The 20,774-nt window shown below is 43.0% G+C and overlaps 1 protein-coding gene across 1 annotated transcript in view; it reads right to left on the bottom strand.

The window, feature by feature from the left end:
* pard3aa (par-3 family cell polarity regulator alpha, a) overlaps window positions 1-20,774 on the bottom strand; it is a 429,242-nt gene that overhangs the window by 151,789 nt on the left and 256,679 nt on the right. Inside the window, exon 21 of the mRNA XM_079575903.1 lies at window positions 2,220-2,348. Coding sequence (XP_079432029.1) covers window positions 2,220-2,348 — 129 coding nt within the window. The remainder of the gene's footprint in view (window positions 1-2,219; window positions 2,349-20,774) is intronic.

Genomic DNA, 20,774 nt, shown 5'->3' with positions numbered 1-20,774 from the left:
ACACTTCACTTAATGTGCCACGGTACACATACATAGTTACTGTACAATTGTGGGGAGCCATTTCGAGCGAAGCAACAGGATAAACGGCCTCCTTGTTCAACAGAGGGCACACAGACAAGATAACGTGCGGAACAAAGAGAAAGGGCGAGAGGAAATATTAGCGACACGGTTTCCATGTGTGTGGGTGGGAGGATCTGCTGTGAGGGCATGTCCCGCACATTGTTCATGTTCATTCTGCCGCTTAGCCCTGCTCGGGAGGCGTGGGCTCGGATGGAGAGCCAGGTTGGCCGGTCCCTGGGGTGCAACCGAAGGGGAGCGTGTCAGGCGGTGAGCCAGGGTGGAGGGGGGGCCCGCTGCCACCGTCCCCAGTCTCATTCCAAGCCCCAATGTGCTAGCGTTCTTTGAGCGAGCCCTTCCAGATGTTCCATTCAGAGAGGAGAAAGGTCTTTGTCACTGGTTTTCCCTTTTTTGTTGTTTTTGTTTGTGGCACCGCGCATTTCGACAGCCATTCATTCTCCCCCCCCTCCTCGAGCTGGAAGAGGGAACGCCATCAAGCCCTATTGTTTCTATTCAATTAGCCGTCATTACGAGCGCCGCTCTGATTACCGAGTTCATTTGGCGGCACGGGGAACAATGGAGGGAGGAAGATGTCTGCCATGCGCCCTGCCATCAATACTGTCTCTGCAGAGGTACAGGAAGTCAATGGGGCTTTTATGTCAGGTGCTAAGGTAAGGGAATGGTAAGGTCTGCATTGGGCCGATTGCACTGGTCTATTTGAAAGAGAAAAGCAAATGCTTAGAACAATAAAATAAATATATATAATTTGTTGCTTTATTGTAAATGATATAAACAATAAAATAACAAATCACATAAATAGCTGCTGACCTATTGTGTTTAGGGCTAATCAGACAATAATGGACCTGATGGAAACGGAAATCAAGGTCCCATTTAAATTCACCATAGACATTTTGAGAAAAATAAAGGACATAAAGAGTCAAAAAGAACAATGGCAGCTAATCAGCAATGTGCAATGCCAGAGTCCACTTAATCGATGCAACTGAACCTTTTTTTGACTTTGAGTTTCGAAAATCATCCAATTTTCTTCATCGAGGCCAAAAATGTGAAGTCCCATCAGATGGTGGACAAGGCAGTGATCACTGCAGTGCAACAAGTGTAAAGAGTTGTACAATCACACAGCAAACATGGCAAGATGAACTCCATCATCATCCAGAGGAGTACAAGAGCCCACTCTGTCGATTAAGTGGAATCTTGTACTTACTATCCTCCATTCAAATTCAACTTTAAATTGAATTTAACCAAAAGTTTATATCATATACTAAACTTTCTTGTAAAATATCTGCGCTATGGTTAGTAGTTCAAACATAGCTGTAAAACCTTCAGCTATGTGCGAGGTATATAACTCCATACAATATTTGAACCCTAATATTTGTATTGCCTAACGACACAATGGCCTCCGGCACCTGCAGGAGCTGGGATTCGAACCCCCAACCTTCTGATCCTGAGACAACACACTCTACCATCTGTGCCACCGTCGCCCTATTATCGTGAGTCAGACCTAATCATCTGGTCAGAGCACTGTGTTCCATGACAGAGTTGTGTCAGTGTCTTATCTGACCAACGGCAGTGCCATATAACAAAACAATGGTGTTTTCAGTGCGCTTTATAAATAACATCAGATGCATTAGGAATAGGTTCTCAAGCCGTCATCTGGCAGCTGACTAACAGGTGGTAAAGCAACAGTCCGGCCACATAGAAGTTCGGTGTGGTACAGTCTAGCGCTGATCATAAATGACCTCACCTTCCTGGTCAAGAGAGCTCCATAAAAAGCCCCAGTTTCTTTCCCTTGAGCGATTAACAGCCCCGGCCTATTGCAAGAAGGAAGGCCACATTGATTCCACTCGGCCTATTATAATGAGCACCACTCAATCATGCCATCTCCACCGGGGCCTACAACCGCCATTAAGAGGTCAACCCCTTCCAACAACAATCCATAAATGATCTATTTAATGTACTCGTATAAAAGGGGGAAAAAAGGATGTTTCCCAAATTGGCATCTGAGTGCTTTCCCAGAATTTCCAAGCAGCCTTGCTGCTATTTTGTTAATTGGATACTTTGCTAATTTTCCAGTCAGTAGCGCTGTTGTTTTCGCAGGGGCTTTTAGCGAGCCGAGCCAAGGCTGTTGGAGAGAGAGCACTCACCTCTCCTGCTCCAGCCTCATGCGTAAGGTCTCCTCTTCAGAGGCCTGTGTGTCTTCGGCTTTGGATTTGCTGGAACCTTTGCGCTCCATCTTGTCGGCCGGGCGCTCGTCCTTCTTCTGCTTGCCAAATCTGGGCACAGGAGAGGACCAGGGGTTGGAGTTAAAAGGACTGAGGGGAAACAATTGCAGGAAAAAAAACAAAAGAAGTACATTTGGACATATTTGCAAGTACATTTTATGAAAATAAGGTGTGCAGTATGTGTGGAAGACTTTCTGTTATTGGAGCATTCAGATTTGGAGACTAATGCCATCCGCTTACAGCTGCTGCAGGATAGAAGCAGGATGCTAACAGGTTGGCTTCCATTTCATATTACAATCTCGTCCTGTATGTGTATGGAAAAAAAGGCAAAAGCCACACACTTTTTAAACAAATACAATAAATAAATAGTGCGACAGGATGGACCAAGAACTTCAGCAGCTGGCAGACATAGGATAAATGACAAACTAAACACAGTAAGACTCCACCCTTCCTGGGAATTGAACCCTGGACCTACCTCGCTGTGATCAACAGGCACGAACCTCTGCCCCACCGTGCCACGTGCTCCTAGGACTGCCACCAAGTCAAGCACTAAGGCTTTGTGGATTTGGAGACTATCTGAGTCACATCACAATCTCTGTTTTTCTTCCCATCTTCCGCTTGGTGAAAATAACACTCTCCAAATGCATTATTGCGATAAACCACAGAAAATATATTGCCGTGCCGCAATTCCAGATGTCTGAAATCTACCCTTTCCTCCAATATTTTTTGAAAGCACCTCGGTCTTTGTGTGAGGACGGAAATTAAAGTGTCAGAACTGTCAGAATCCTCAGGTTGGGGATTTGAGTCAGAGACAGCTATAGGCAAACTCTCCCGGTGCTCTCACTCCGACTGAAAGAATAACCTGTCTGCTTCCATATAAATACAATCACATTTCACATCATAACCTAACTCCGCCGAGAGAATGGGAGCGCCAAGTTGAGGCCGCGGAAATATTCAGGTGTTGAAAGTCAATTTGTGAGTGCGGCAAAACGGCAAGAAGGTCCTGAGTTCGATTCTGTTTGGATCTGAGCTTTCTTTGGTTATTAGTTATGCACAGTGTGTTGATGAATAGGCACTGAATATTCCTTTAAATCAATTCTATAAAACTTCGATTCATTCAACTAAAGATTGCGGAAAGACATGTATCGTGGGAAAGTCTCCAATGGGAAGCTTAACCTACTATAAACTATATAGGGCTGCAGAGTTTACTCATGAGTGACAAGGTGAAGTGACAACTCATGATTCAGTCTGCAGTGAGAGAGGGGAAAAAAATAAATAAAATGGCTGCACGTCATTTGTAACTTTCTAAACTTTTACATTTTAATGAGTGACACGCCATCGGGGGGGAAGTAAATCCGTGACAGGTTTAGAGCGAGGCGCGCATAAGCCCAGCCGAGGATGGGAAATTTTCTCCGGTCGGCTGAGTCCGCTCGCTGCAAATGCATGACAGGAGGTGGGAAAAACAAGTGGAATGAGAAGTAGGCTGCGCGGTTACAAGGGCGCGCGATTGTATAAAAAACGTAAACAGGGTGCGCGGGGAGCAGCGAGCAACGCGGCGCAATGTATAAGGCCACGGAGGAAACAGTCTGCTGGGATTAGAAGGGAAATAATGGGGATGATGTCAGGTTCACGTGTCCGCCAGATGGAGAAGCAGCGCACTAAACGGGAGATTGCTAATGGGGTTGGAGGAAGTGGATAAGTTTAGACATTGAGCATTTTTTGTGGGGACAATATTGACTTTTGAGCTTCTAACCATTATTCCCTTGTCAAAAACATTGGTGGAGTGTCCGGTCTTCTTTTTCTACTGAGGGAGTTCTCAAAACCATAATACAACGTTGGGTTATTGTTCCAGAACAGTTCAGCGCTTAAGAGTGTGTTCATCACAGCACCATGAAGTTGCTAATCATGCTTGCCGGTCGGTGAAAATAAAAGGTTGTTTATACCAAGTCATTCACACTGCTGCCTACAGATGGAGCTCGAGGCAAACTCCTGGCCAAATGCATAACTGAAATAACACTTTTTTCCTTTTTTTTTTTTTTTTACTACTATTTAAAACTTTAACAATGTTAAAGTTATGTATTCCCCCCCCCCTCCCCCTACATGCTCCAGCCATGTCCTAATGTATAGAATGAGCTCAGACCTGTTCACCACAACTGCCTCTAAAATCCTGCACTGTCACTCAAAAAGCTGTTAATTCGGTCCGAAGTGCCGTCATGCACGAGCTTAATATAGAAGTTGCAGTTACGCATAAGACCTGAGGTGGCAGTAGTGAATATAAAAATGCCCAACTTGCCTTGACTTGTTTCTTTTAATCAGCAATAAAATCATTGGTCAGGAGCAGGACTCACTCAGAAGCATCTACAGTATGACTCCAGAGTTCTGAGGAAAGGAACCCAGATCTCCACAGACCCCTCACATACCCTGCAGAGTGCACTATGCCATCCCTCTGGGGACAAAGAGGGCGACCTCCACTTTCCTCCCTACCTCCATCCGCCTGCTGAGTGAATAAATGACTGTGCGGACCTTGGTCTATCACAGGCCCACTGTATTGTTTTTAATGTATTTATTATTGCATTGTTGATCGTGTTGTATGTCTGTGGATGTACTGTTATTATCGGGACCGTACTGGCACTTCTTTTGTAAATGAAGTTCCAAACGGATAAATAAAGTGAATTTGAATTTTGAATCATTATATGTGTAAAATATTCAATGCTTGGGTACCCAAAGTTGATGGTTGAAGGTGAGATTCATCTGGCTGGAGGATTGACCTATTCAATCACCTGGACACGGGGAGAAAATGAAAACTTCACACAGAAAGGTTTCACATGGAATCGATCCCACACCTTTCTTGCTGTGAGGCACCATGCTGCCAGGATTGCAGAATGAGTTTGCTCGCTCTCTCAATCATGATTTTAAAAAGTGACAATTTGGGTGTGAGCTTTAGTAAATTTTTCAGCGTTTCTACTACATTTCATTCCAGATGGTTAGGGTTTGGAGAAAGGCTAACCCCATCCTTGGAATGGGTCATAAAGGGTGAACTGCGGTATATGAAGTATATGAATTGTGTGTACACTTGATTACCACAGGGACTGAGAAAGTGGAGTATATGACTATGTGGTAGAAATCCAATGCACAGTCAAACTGAATGGACTGAGAGAGTAATTGTATTGAGTGTAGACATTTCATAATGCCACTCAATGCTTTTTCATGGTGCCCATAGATCATTTTTAGACGAGACAGGTGCAGGCCTCGAAAAGGTCTCCTGTTGCTACTGCATCATACTCTTATGTGCACCAATTCACTGAAAAAAAAAAAAATTGGCTGGAGTGGATTGCCCGTGGCCTTCTGGGAGTTAGTGTTTCGCGGTTGTTCGTTCACAAGGAAGAACTTGATTTCCTGAGTAATTAATCAACAAACGGCTGCAGCGAGGCATAAACTTGGGGCTCTGCTGGGCGGTAATAATAGTACAAGTGTGATCTATCACTAAGGCAGGAGACAACTTCTCTCACTATATTCAAAGGACTTTTATTAACCTGCCAATGTCTGTAATGGATGATCTACTGCAGTGACTTTGCCATCCCTGAACTTAAGTTTCCATGATGGCAGCCACGATGCAGTCACTCTGCCCCAGGACTACATGCATGTCTATTTTGTATTCATATTGATGTTATGTACCAAACATGTTCCCTCTTGAACTGAAGTGAAATTGTCATTCTCATTTTGTGGGTAAAAACATCTGCTACATGCAACCTACTATGTAAGTATTGTAAAGGATTCAAATCCATCAACACTTGGAATAATGGTTGGTGTGAACGTAAACTACGCTCTTCTGTCTGTGAGCTGTAAAATGTTCGGATGATGGCATGTGCAAGGGTTTATGAGATCTAGGAATGAGTTGGGGACATGGTTAGTTTAAATTCCACTTCCTTTACCTGTCACTGTTTGAGAATGGGAAAGATTGGGAATAGCAGGCCATGTCTAACCCATTCTCCCATTGGTGTATTCAACCAGATCAGCCATTGAGTTGAGAAACAATGCTCAGTTTCAAAGACAGTACAGATTTCGCAGATTCCTGGCACATTCCTGGCACATTCCGTTGAAAAAAACTCATGGAGGTTTTAAAATGTCAAATCCTAGAGTTATTATTCACATAAAAGCATTTCGACACTACCACATGTTCAAGCAGTGACCTAGCAGAAGTTTTTTTTTGACAAACACACAACTATACAACCATCGTAAAAACCCAACACGACCTTTGCGAACACACTTTCCCTCTCAACTTCCCTGGGATTGAGTTTGTTACGCAGGAGTTTGTCATTTTGAAACTTATTGGCAGCTGCTCCTTTATGAAAGCCTACGCTCCCATCGGACCCGAAGGCAGGCCCCGGATCACGCACACCAGCGCTATTGTGGGACTGGGGGGACTTCGCTGTGCCCTTGACTTGGGACACAACTCAAACCAGGTCTACCGGGACCAGGCCATAGAACTCTTGGATTAGACAACATTGACTTCTTGCCTCCCGAAATATCCCAAGGAATTTCTTTACCCCCAAAATATACGCGTCTGCCCGAGTGCTTTGCTTCGCCGCTGTCAATGGAAGATAAGTGTTCACTGGGAGGCGGTCAATGAAATTCTAATGATTTGGAGTTTGTCAATGTCGGAGGAGAAGACAACAGCAAATGTTTTTTTTTTTGTTGGGGGGGCGAGTATTGGCACCGTGGCACGCATCAGACTGGCACCGGCGCTGAGGTATTGAGAGTGCGGTTGATGAGCCTTGATAATAAGGTATCGATTGGCAAAAAGAGCCTGGAATGACAAAGGGAGTAGCTACAGTAAGTCATTGCGGAAGAGAAAAGAAGTTCTTATCTGATTGAAACCAGAGTGAAGACGTCGGTATTGAAGGGAATTAGCCTGCACTTTAGATAAATGTGGGGATGTGTGAAAGTCAGTGGAGGCCAGATTCTGTTGCCTTGGACTGTGGAGAAAACGTAGTCTTTAGAGATGGCATAATGGTGTGATGTGTTTTTACTGTATTTTCACTGTATATTTGTATTTTGGTGTTGTTATGAGGCATACTGAGTTTGACCATTTAGTCATTTAACCAAAGTGGATTTAAAATACAGCTTAAAAGGTTTGGGCAAGTACATTGTGACTCAGACCATTTGGACCCATTGCGTGGCAGTATTGCTCTGACTCTCGGTCCTTCGTGTGTTTATCCAAATCCATGCGCTCTCAGCTCCGATGTGAGATCCATCACAGCAGTAAAAGCTGTTCGGTTGCCGTGCGAAAAGCAAAGCGAAACCACGTGGTGTTGAACAGTGAAGCTGCTTTTAGAGAGCGAGACCCGCGCGCTCAGAAAAAGAGCATGCGGGGCAATTGCAGCTTGATTTTCAATCCGTTAAAATGATGGACGGCCTTCAAAGTTTTCCGTCAAAGCTAAAAATATACCGTAAATGATGGAGAATTTTCAGTTATGTAACCTCTGATATACGGTACATATTTTGATGCATTTTGATATACAGAGATATAGTGTCAGTTATTGTGATTCAATAAGTTAGTATTGCAATAATTTGCAAAAGAAAGTATGAATTGAGTTTTCAAAAGTTACAAACCAAAAGAAAGTCCACTATAACCCTATACTTTGTCTCCTCTAGTGGTCACTACTTGTCACTTCCTCCCTCTCTCTAGCATCTCCATCCGGTAAACAACAATAAGCCATTTACATGCTCGTAAAGCTGCCATCATCCTTCCTGCTTTGCGCCCAGCCGAGCGGAGAGCGGGGTAATGGCGCGTCTCTAAGCATCTCTCTGTGAGCAGGTAAGACGGATGTGCCCACGAATGTGCGGGGTGCGCTCTGAAGATGGAGGATAACAGACGGGGAGCGCGGGCCGAAAGACGTTTAGAGAAGATTACACGTGCACAAGCAAGATTAGATACAAGGATATGCACAGACAATGGGGCTATTTAGGATCTGTAGACTGCAGGTGAGGCTTTTGGCACTATAGAACATTAATCACTCATGTCTGTAAGCTGACTACGTGCCGAGGTTGAGTGAGATATCTAAACGGAGTTTGCCATTGAACTGCACATTAGAGAGGTAATGGAAAAGCGGTTTATATGACAGTTAAAAGGAGATGTTGAAAGAATAGAGACGGTGCAACGACGTGGGCTAACGCAGACATAAAAACTCATCACAGCAAGGCCAATGTGGTAAGGAATTCAAACACTACAGGAGCTTAGCCAAACTGATAACCCTACAATACTTTTAATGCACTGAATGAGAGAAACACAACAGAAATGTAAGATTACAAGCAGCATATGTGGAGATTTTATCACTTATTCAGTCTTCCTCACGTAGAACCGGACAGTTGGGTTTGGTAGGCTAGCTCAGATAATTCTTCGCAATGTAAACACAGCATTTCTGAAAAAAAAAAATGGAACCTACATTGTTAGCGTCTAAATGTAGGATATTTGTACTCATCAAGCTGATAATGCAGATGTGAAAGTCTTAAGTCTCCAAATCAACTTATTAACTCTCTTGATGTGTGTTGGTTGGGACCAGTGTTGTTTTGTGGTGTAATCTGTTTGTCAAAAGCTATATAATACTTAATGAAATTAACTATTACTTTTTTATAATAAAACTGACTAAAACCTTTTGAGTTTTCGTCTGACTGAAACATGACTAAATCTATCACATTTAAAAATGACTAAAATGTGACTAACACTAAAAGCATTTTCGTCCAAAAAGACTAAAACTACAAGTGCTGCAGAAAACAACACTGGGACACAGCCAAGAGATTTTACTCAGCTACCTCAAACTTTGACAGTTTGAATACAGGGTAGTGTGGCTTGAAATGTATGAAATGGGGAAGGGGGCACATACAGTAGTTTTCCTTACAGAGTCAAAAGATGTTTTGCTGTAATTCCAGGCAACATATTGTGTCAAAATGGTCTCGTAAAACATTCCAATAACGCAATTGCAATATTCAAGACAGTGATGTAATATAGATTTTCTCCCCCACATCATGCAGCGTAATCAACAATTATCTCGCTTGTTTTCAGTCGAAGCCGCCATAAGTCTCTGCAAGTCGTCACTCCCGATAGCATTTCACTGACCGTCAAACCTTATTTCGCAGCTATACGTCAGTCAATATTTACGACTGCGAGCGACGCGAGAGTCATAATTGCGCTCCTCAATCAAAGCGGCCGTCCTGCGGCGATATCAAACGCCACGAAATGTCGCTCTGGTCTTGCCGTTATGAATCCGCACAAAGAAGTGAATAAACAGAGCCGCCTTTCAGAGCCGTACATCATCGTACATCATGGAGAACACGGCTGGTATCAACGCCAAGGCCATGCATCACTTTCATCGATTCACGCGGCGTAATAGAAAGATTTCAGAGTTAAAAAAGGAGATGGAAGGCAGAGAATTCAAACATGGAGAAAATAAATGATTGAAAAAGCCGGTGTCAAGTGTTTTCAGGTTTTTCTCGTAAGCTGTTAACTTTTATATTGCTCAAATGTTGCTACCCAAAGGTTCGCAACTTCGCCAACCCAGTCCATTTGACGATATTTGAAAATTCGCTGCTAGGATGTAAAGTTCCTGGACGACTGAGCGCAGTAATTGGTGTGTACTTCATGTAGTTGGTGGAAGGAATGCAGCAGAAAGGCCCTACCAGGGAATGTAAGATCAGGCAAAAAAAAGTCCCCCAAAATGACAAGGGCACATTTCCATAACCTTCCCTAATTCTTGCTCCATTTTCCACCTCTGCGGACTGAAACACCTCTAAATTTGATGGACCGCCGTGATCAAGACGCAGCGTTAAATCTTTTTATTCAAACGTGCAAATGGAGCAGACGAGCCAGAAAGAGTAAAGAAGAAGAAGAAAATAGCGGCTGCATCTATCAGTTTGAGTAAGCGATGAGGAGATAATTTCAAGGGCAGACAGAGACGATCATTATGGTTTCTGCTCGGCCAACCTGAAAGTTAATCCGAATTTCTGTACTTCTGAACTGTACCTGTCAGAAGGCATAAATAACGGCTCCTCAGTCCACTGCGTTTCAATACTGATCAGCAGGAAGCACCGGCGTGTACCGTGAAGTTTTAAATCTGAAGATCATTTTGGAAATCGTGCGTGCAAAATGCGATGTGTCGAGTCGTTTTCAACAAAATAGAACTTTGAAATTTGAGTCACCGAACAGAAATGCAATGAAATAGAATTTGCAATCAGGATTCATGCGTGTGGAAAAAATGGCAAAAAGCGCGAACAAGATGAGAAATATTAAGTCTAGTCTGGTGAACAATTTGAAGGGAAAATTGTCAATCTGCTTTATGTCCACAAACCACAGTGACCCGTTTAAGTAGACCATCAGTTAATGTGTTGCCAGGAAAGCCATTACAGATTCCTTGCTTCCCTTACAGTAGGATGGCCTTGGGTTTGTTTCTGGATTGTGTAGGCCTTTCTGTGTCCTTAACCGTCTTCCCCATGAGCATTGAAGGATGGATACACCATACATATGCCCACCACGTCTTTGTGGTTGGCATGTCTGCTGTTCCAGATGATTCTTTTTTTTTTATGTGAGTCAAATGCACAAGAAAATGGACTGAATTTCCCTTTGGACAATAAACGTTCCTACTACTACCCTCGTGTGGCTTTCGGGTCAAAAAAAAGAAGCCGAGAAACAATTGGAATGTATGGTGATATCTTGGATTGTGCATTTTTTGACATTAGAGTCTTGAAAGGGTGCCAAACTGAAGGATCACATAAAGGTTGGCTAAAAAATAGCTTCTTACTAACAGTATTGTACAAAATACCAACTTGAACTACAACTAGTACTTTTACTTTACACTGAGACACTATTGGATTCCAAAACAAAATTAAATATTCAGACACAATCGCAGACCCATTCCATTATTCCCAATCACAGATGTGCTTTGGTGTTGTTCTTGAGCATTCATCAAATTTAGGACTGGAGTAAATCCCATTCATTTCCCTTATTACAGAAAGGTATAGTCGCTATGCAACCCTGAATAAAGACACAACTACAGACTGCGTCATCAACGGGAACTTGCAGCATCACAGTCCAAATGGCAGATACATCCAACTAACAAAGGCGAAAATATTCTGTCCAAGATCTCACCAGTCACTTTGTCAGCCACAGCTATGTTGCCCATGAAATATGTGTGGGGACCTTGGCTCTGTCTTCTATTTTGTTCATATAAAATGTGCACGCTTTCCCAAGGCTGGCAGTGGAATGCAATTTTAAAGGCGCTTGTTAGGAGGGTGTCCGGTCGTCTTGGCCTTGTTGCTGTAGCTGAATGCAGAGTTGGAAAGTAAACATTGTGTGCTAAAGATAACTTGTTAAAAAAGAAATCCAATAAGACTTTCCGTGGGAGACAAAAGGAGTTCATGGAGCCGGCGATCGTTAGCAGGGCATTAAAAGACCAGTTGAAGTCTTTGGTGGGATGTCCCCAGCCCAGGTTTTCTCGAGGCAGGACGTCCATAGAGGTAAAATAAGAGAATGTTCTTCAGTAGTGCCTTCAGTCTGTATCCTGCACTATATCCGATTGCGGCGGTCCCGATGGAACTCATTACCAGCGACCTGTAATGTCAGTCAGCTCTTCTGCTGCTTAGACTCAAGCCGGAAGTTCCAAACGTAAAATATGAGGACAGTATTTTAGATGCTGAGGTAACGGAGAGCAAGGGGCAAAGGCAATGTAAAAATCTTAAATCTCTCCAAGTTTTCACATGTTTCTTTGTCCAGAGCTACAGCGTATATGGGTGACATACTGGTGACAAAATGGACTAATAGTTACATTTCCTTCATAACAGAAAAAAAGGTTCCAGGTTCGATTCCCTGACACTTTCTTGTGCAGTGTCTGTTTACCAATGTTTCAATGGGTGTCTTCCAAACTTCCGATCCCCCCCAAATTCTGAATTATCCAGATATGTGTGATCGCAGTATGGTTTCCCATTGAAAAGAATTAGCTGAAAGTAATACATCGAAAGGAGCCAGCTGAGATGGCTTGGGCATCTGTTCCGGATGCCTCCTGGTCGCCTCTCACTGGAGGTGTTCCAGGCATGTCCTATTGGGACAAGGCCTCGCGGAAGGGACTATGTCTCCGAGCTGGCCTGGTGTCGCCTCGGGGTCCCCCCAGAACAGCTGGAGGAGGTGTTTGTGGATCGGGAAGTCTGGGCATCTCTGCTGAGACTGCTGCCTCCGCAACGCAGCCCCGGATAAAGCGGAAGAAAATGGATGGATGGATAATTTCCTGTTTACCATTCATGAGTTTAGGCCACTCCAGGATGTTGTTGTCATCATTGCATCGAACCATTCAACATTGTGGAATGTTTCATGTGTCTGCTATTGTTATGACTATTAGGTAGGTATCTTGTATTAAGTTGCTTATTTAAACATTTTTTCCTTGTCTGTAGTTAGAAATATTGTATGCAATTAAAACAAAAAAAAATAACTTTAATTTTTAACTGATTTGGTGATGGAAAATGGGGGAATTCAAAAGTTCAGGGAAGTTGAGGGTTCTATCTTACACAATCAAATACTTTTTGGTGGCAAAGAAGACACAGCCGAAACGTACCAACATTAATCAAACTACTACAGCCGATTTTGCAGTACGTGTCCCCTAAATGTCATTTATACATTTGTTGTCCTTTCATTTGTATCTATCCACCGGTGTACACAATTGCCATTTAAATAACCTGTGGATTTATCATCGGGGGTAAAAAAGGGTTGCTAGTGCTTGGATGCAGACCAGGGGAAGAAAGGATGAGCAGGGGAGGAGATGGGTCCATGGCACATCACACCAGCCTGACATGCATTTATTCATGACATCTGATGGAGAATTGGTATGGAGGGCGCCACAGCGGGAGATCCAGGGCGAAGGATTCTCAACTCAAAATTCAAAACCTAGATTCGTGTTCGTCATGCAGCAAAGCGTGGCAGAACGAACCGAACCAATTCTCACTCTTCTCTCTCTTTTCTTTTTTCAATTCAAATTTACTTTTAAAGCAGGGTCTGAGCCAGGAACCAACCCAGGACAATGTTTTTTTTTAACCAATCCAACACGAGCTAAGGCATTTTTCTTGAAAATTGCATTCATTATTTTTTTCATCCCACATTCCACAGATACCAATATCATAAAGCCAAGACACCAAGGCAAATTGCGTTAAGAGAAAAAGTAATCTTCACACCTCAGAGGTAGATTGCCGCGGGGTTAGTTCATGGAGGCATCCATTTCAGCAGATATTATAAGCACCGTCGCTATATTGCATTCTTCTTACATCTTTTTCTTTCTAATTCAATTTATTAAACAGAGCACTTAAATGTGTTTTTTTTCCATCTTTACATTTTAGATCACTTAATTAAGTTAGCTGACCCGCTGCTGGCAACAGTTCAGATTGAAGCATTTTTGAAAAGTGCATGGCATTGAAGGCATAGAAAATTGGAAGCCTGACTATGATAAACATGATATCACAGACATCAACACTTCATATTGAAGGACATTTAAAGTGAAAACCATAGACATAATCGAGGCTTCTTTTGGGCACCTCAGCATTGATAGCATTTCATGTTAAATTTCTCTATGAAAGACAGGGTTAGGATTTTGAATTGGCCTGGATTGCCCTCTGTTGGCAGCAGTGGGAATACTATATTATAAGAAAACAAGCTTTCACAGTTTTAGCTAAGATCATGTTAGCAAATGCAAGACATCCGGTGATCGATTATGGGCTTTAAAAATGTGGGGAACAGTTCAGAAGATCAGAACGCTTCAACAGTAGAAGAAGAAACACACAAACAGGATTAGTGAAAACTGTAAAAGTACTTTAAAATTCTGTTCCAGGTATGTTTTTTTAAAAGGGAAAAGCACCAGATAGCAAGGTTAAAAGCTTCCAAGAGTCAGTTTTGTGTAATACAACCAGGGTTCCCAATCTGAACTGGGCCGTGGTAGCCTGGTTTAACCATACCCTCGTGCTGCATTTCGTACAAGGGTCTGGACCTGAACAATTGAGCTCCGTTATCAGGTGGGACGGGTGAACTCCTTTGAAACGATTGGATCTGATTTTCGCTAGCGTTGGGTCGTGACGTATGTAATGCACCCGAGTGAGTGAAGCAGCTATCAAAACTCTTCGGGGCATTCCTTGTGTATTCCAAAATTCCTTCAATTTTAATTTCTGGATATTTGGGAGCGGAGCCAGAACGGATTGAAGAGCTTCCATTACTTTCATATCCGCCGCCACTGCCAAACAACTGCTTGACGTCACCTACAACACCCGCCTCCCCCGCTCGCTGAATGGTAGGTTCATTCAACCAATGTAACGCAGCCACTGAGATCAGACCCAGACGCACATGTAGGGAAAGTTTAAGGCCAGGCTAGGGCAGTGAGGAGGAGGGAGGAAAAACAGGTTTGTTAGCCACTATAACCACATTCATACATGCGCCCCCAGCAGACGAAAGTCCTGGTAAAGTCAGGGTTTTTCTTTTATAAATGGCTGTGTTTTACAAATTCACATCCATATGTTTAATATACGCTACAGTTTTTGAAAAGGTGTTTTTGCAGTTTGATGCTCTACTCCAACTGATGAAATGAAATTAGCGTTTACATTTCATCTCAGAATGATTCCTAAGGTGTGTTTTGAAGGTGCGAGCAATGCATCCGAAAGCTGTAAACCATTTTCACATCACATTTCTGAGTTGAACCAGTGCTGCAACATCCAACACCTTGATCCTTCACCTGCCTGCTTTGCCAATTATTCATATTTACCCAAAGCAGGTCTGCGCATCCATCTGCTGTTTTTTTTTTTTCTCCGCGTACATAAGTGTGTGTTACTGCACAGCTTGGCTTTTCCATATTTCAAACAGCTTGCCGTACACAATAAAGCGCGGATAAAGGAGTAGGCCCGGCCCGACATGATTGCCTTTAATGCTACACATAAATCAACGCCGCGTGCTTGTTTGTGCGGATGGGGGTACGTATGGGCGAGGTATGGGATGGGGGTCGAGGGGGTGGAGTTTGTTTCTGCACGCGCTCAGATGCTTCAAAGTTCCCTGACAGCGCTCATTAAAGCCGCTCATTACAAGATAAATAAACAGTCCCAACGTATTTATAGTGTCATTTGTTAAATAAGTACCAGAACCGGAAATTATGTTGGCCATAGATACAGTTGGCAATACGTCATATGTCTTGTCTCGTTCTGGTATTAAACAAATAAGCAGATGGTCCAGTAGAAGGGGAAAACTGGCAATCAAAGCTAGCGGTTAGCATGTAGCCTGAAGCTAACGTTTGCATTATGGTTTGAATTGTCCGTTATTTCTATATTAATTTGCTATTGAACCACTTTGCTCTTGCATGTGTCTGTATCTTTATAAAGTACATATAATATATTCATAATTCAGCGTTTGTTTAAGTACTTTTGGAATCGTGGGTGAAAGAGTAGTTCTTTTCCCGCTTTGTTTTCCATCTCTGGCATCTTCGAACGCGACCATTTATGGGCGATCCCAGAGATGCTGTCTGTATCTGTATGCTGTTCCTTTTTAATGATCTTTTACACAGTTTTTCTTCTACCAATTAAGCGCTCCAATCAGTATTTCCTAGATTCCTAGATCATGGGGGCATGGAAGTGTCCTCCACACTTTTAAAGCCATCACTCAGAGCCATTCTGTGTTCAAAGTTCCAAAGACATTATTTACTCTATTTTAAAATGTGCAAATCCAATTCTAAATATGTCCACTTTATAAATTAACCAACAAGTGAAAATATAGGAAACTTAAACAAAATAAAAGTCCTTTTTTCATTCTGCCCTGTGAGACCTGCCTCGTCTCCAGGCACCTGACATGTGGTCCTTGAAGTTAAGGGTCAACGCTTCTCTTATTCCTTCATACAATATTTACCGTTGCTCCGTTCAGCTCAAAACAGTGTGAAGATACTGTATCAGAAATTCTAAACCTAAGATTATGCTGAATTTCCATTTGAGCCACCAAACCAAAGCCGATTTTGATCATTGATTCATTTATGATCATTTTCACACTATTGGTGGAATACTGATGGTGCCTGCTCTCATTGGTATGCAGGAGGCGGCGTGTGGATGGGGGTCGGCTGAGGGGAGTGGGGGCTCCAGTAGGCGGCTTTGACCTAGATGCACTACGGGAGCTGAATTCCTAGTAGGCTGTAGGTGTTAAGTGGACATATCCCACATAATCAAGGCTAAAAAAATGTAAATAATGTCCGCTAGCTTTCACTTTTAGCTTAAGGAATGCTTTAAAATGCACAACGGGGCAACGAATACTTTTAAAATGTGGACGACTACGGCATATTGTGTTCAATCTACGGTGCAACATAATCCAGAAATTATAGAACGGCGCGCTTCAACAGTAGAAGAAACAATCAAAAACTAGTAGGATTTCGGATATTGCTTCACAATATTCAATCGTGTTGCTAATTTCTTACACAGTTCCTACGGTCACACTCAAAGGTGGAAAGCCCCAAAGCCAGAGTTACTCCGAGGCACACAAACAAATGCAATTGCAAATGAATTAAGTAAGTGTCATTGTACCAGACTACAACAAAACAGTGTTCAGGTGTTAGTCCTGAGCCGCTGCGGCTGAGCCACGTCTCCACTGTGGGTCAACCTGACCAGCATGTTTTTGGAGGTCGGGGAAACCGTAGCACCCGGAGGAAACCTGGCTGCCTTCAGTCCTCCTCTGATCCTCTGAAACGGTGCATCGCCTCCTGTGTTTGTCCCTGTTTCAGAGCGTGGTGTCCTGCATTGGTCAGCTCCACCTCCTCCTTCCTCTTCTTCTTGCACAGCTCCCTCCGCTCCACAACAGTCTTTCACCATCTTCTGGGAAGATCTTAGTAGTTAATCTGTTTTATTCTCCAGTGAACATCCATTAGCCAAGTTTCAAGTTTAATGGTTTTGTATAGCCCAATATCACAACAGAAGTCGCCTCACAGGGCTGCACCAAACATTAAGGCAATAAAACAGAGCAATAAATATGACAATTAAAGCCAGAACAATAGAAGTCACGTGTGGCTTAGCTGTGAGTCTCGCCCGGATACCTGTCCGTTCCTTGTTTCCTGTAGCTCCTCTTGAGACACTAAAGTTAGGGACAGAGAAGAAGAGACCAGACCTAATTTAGGACTAGCTTTTCTTCCCCAGAGTTCGGGTGTATGTTTGGCACTCTTGTGTGGCCAAACATACACCCGAACAGTGTGAAAGGTGTTGAAGTATGAGGAAGTATTTTAAGTCTGATGGTCTCCACTCTCAGGAGGCACAGAGAGCAACTTGTATCTATCTACCTGTACCTACTGTATTGAGAAAAGGGTTGTCTTTCTTCACTTTCTTTCACTCTCTCTGAAACCATCTCTTCTTCTTGGTTTAACATCTCCGTCTTCAAAGGTGTGGTTGGTGGTTTCAAGATGGCCTCCTGTGCAGTGGATCTTTAGTCTCTTCAGTATAATGCCATGTAAGAAACGAAACGTCCTCAACACTTGATTAACCCAGTACAGATGACGCATTAAGAACCTTTTTCAGCGATTTTCCTTTTCCTCTATGACTAGCTTCAGCTAAGTCTGGTGCACACTGTCCCTACTAAATAAACTAATAAACCTACCTAAAGTGTAAGCGTTCTAACATTGAAAGTTGCTTTTTGAAGTAGCTTACTTGTACACTGTTCTTCAGGTCTGTATTTGGCATGTATTTGATGTATGCATGGTTTACTTTGTCTCCTATATTGTCTTATTTGTGTAAAAAGGTGCCGCTGATCTGAGCTGAAACCCTTGCGTACAGCTTTCTTCATGTCTACGATCTTAAGTCACTCGCCGACGGTCCTGCTTCCACTCCAATCAAATCATTAACTGCATCCCCGTTACCCGGCGGAAACCCTTCGCAGCAAACTGATTTCCATTTTGATGAGCTCGGAGACAGGTGCATTTGGGCTTTGTCTCTCACTCTCGGACACTTGGGCAGAGTCCAGACGCGGGGAGAAGCGCTCATCCGTGACCCCCCCCCACCACCACCACCCACCCATCGCAGCACCTATGGGCCCTTCTGTCAATGCCACCCTAGATCTCCAGGCCGGGCGGATATCCAGAGGGGGGAGGAGGTTGGGGGGAGTGGGCTGACAGTAATGGGGAGTCAAGTGGAGATGAGCGAGGGGGAGTGTGAGGTAGAGAGTCTATAGCGGTGCCGGTGGATAAATAACACTGAACACTCCCCTCTGTCAAAGAAGTGAATATTGGCAAGAAACGGAGGGGAAAACAAGTGGCCTTAATTAAGCGCGCTCCAGATAGCATTTAGAGCACTTTTAGTAATGGAGGAAGTTGCTAAGTGAGAAATAAGGACCTTAATCGTAGACAAAGGTTCGTGAGCCGTCATTTGTACTCTGTAGGTTAAGTGTTGGATGTTTTTGGATGCTTTTTTGCGGGGGGGCGTGGCTGGCCGCCGTTTGAATGGCAGGACTCCAGACTAAGTTTTTGTTGGGTGCATCGGTAGGCGGACGTATTTGCACAACTTTTGGAATGTCTGAAAGTTGCCTATAAACAAGATTCACTGATACTTATAGTCATTTAATATCTATTGCTTGTTTGATTCATCTTCCATGTTCATACAAGTGACATAATAATGATAAACATTATGGAAAAGGAACATTTTTTGTGCAGAATGTCATACTAGCAAATATTATTACGAAAATAGGAGCATCTGTTAGTCTTAAAGGGACTATACGGAGTTTAAAAATGTTAAAATGATGTATTTTCCTCCCCCTACATGTTCCAGCCATGTCCTAATGTGTAGAATGAGCCCAGACCTGTTCACCACAACTGCCTCTAAAATCCTGCACTGTCACTCAAAAAGGTGTTACTTTGGTCATGCATGAGCTAAATATAGAAGGTGCAGTTACACATATGACCTGAGGTGGCAGTAGTGAGTGTAAAAATGACTAACTTGCATCTAACCCCTTTAAATAAGGAATTATGCTTGAAAACATATACATAAAATTAATGTATTAAGATAAATAAATTAGTTATATATACATTTTAAGTCATGTAACAGGTGTAAATGAGAAATGTGTGCTTTGGGGCTTGTTCTCTGGATACAGAGTGAGAAATCCTTTCACTAGTGGATCATTGACGTCTTCAGACGGCACAGACATTACTTTCGTCTTTATTTCAGCAGTGACAGCTCTGTTATCTAAGCGAATAAATGCATGTCTGGATTATAACTGCTGCTAATAATGAAAACTCAGAAAGTCTACAGTCAGTTTGAGCCTGAGCTTGTGGAGCAGAACGCATTGCTGAAATCGGCTTCTTATTTTGGTTCACTCCTCATTTCAAAATGTGTCCCGCTGTTCAAAGGTAGAAGGAGTGACCAAGTGTTGCAAAAATCCATCTTTTACCATACATGTACGACATTTGAAATCTGAAATACCAATCCCGCGGTGTCCACCGGTGTTTAAAAAAAGCACAGTGTGTCAGCTTTAATTGGACTTCTTTGGTGGAAATCTGACGTGTGATTTAACATCGATTGATATTAGCTTTGTAATTCCAAAGCAATTTTCCCGGCCTTTCTCTCTGAGCTCCGTGGTAATTGTCTCCTCCCGGTGAGCTCTCTCTCTCCAACATGTGTGTCTATGTGTAAATACTTGCATGCATGTGTGCGCATGTGCATCTTCAGGTGGGACTGGGAGGATGGGAAAGGTCAGCGCAGCCATAGGCCTACATTTCATTACGCGCGAAGCTGAGCCGACTAGCAATGAGCCCTACAGTAGAGGGGGCCGCCTCATTTGCATGGCGCGCGGCGGAAATAAATAGCTTACCCGTCTGCTTCTCTCACCTCTGTGTCTGCGATATCAAACATACTCTGAGGGGAGCGCGCTCTACAAATATGGGATTGGTCTGTTTGCAACGAAAAGAGCAAGAGATTGGTAGTGTCTCCGGCACCCTGCTGCAGGTTGTTGTTTTCGGCTCAAAAATGGAACTTGTTAAAGCAAATAGTGGTGACTGAGGCAAACCTGTCTTATCATGAACCAATACAAAACTAACCTGGTTTTACCAGACCCTTGTTCCCATTTTGTTTCATACAAGGATCTGATTGGATCTGATTTTTGCTAGCGTTTGGTCGTGACGTACGTATGTAATGCACCCGAGTGAGTGAAGCAGCTATTATAACTCTTGTGAGGGTCAATAACTTCTCAGCTTAACTGAAGCCTTTGGATGTGAGGCGAAACAACGCAGTACAGATCATAAACCTTTCTGTGATGCTCTCACCCATTGGTGGAGGTCTGCCATTTGTTCACCATCTCATTCTTATCACAATAAAGTTATGTAAAAGACACCTTTCTAAAATACAAGGGAAATGCCCATGCTTTAAATGTAATCAAAGCAAAAAAAACAAAAACAAAACAAAACAGTAAGTGTTATTTTAAAATAAGGCTTCTCCTCAGAGACACAGCCTTCTACT

Source organism: Gobius niger (genome assembly GCF_951799975.1).
Source record: "Gobius niger genome assembly, chromosome: 18".
Classification (NCBI taxonomy): Eukaryota; Metazoa; Chordata; class Actinopteri; order Gobiiformes; family Gobiidae; genus Gobius; species Gobius niger.
This window is presented reverse-complemented; position numbering and strand designations above follow the sequence as displayed.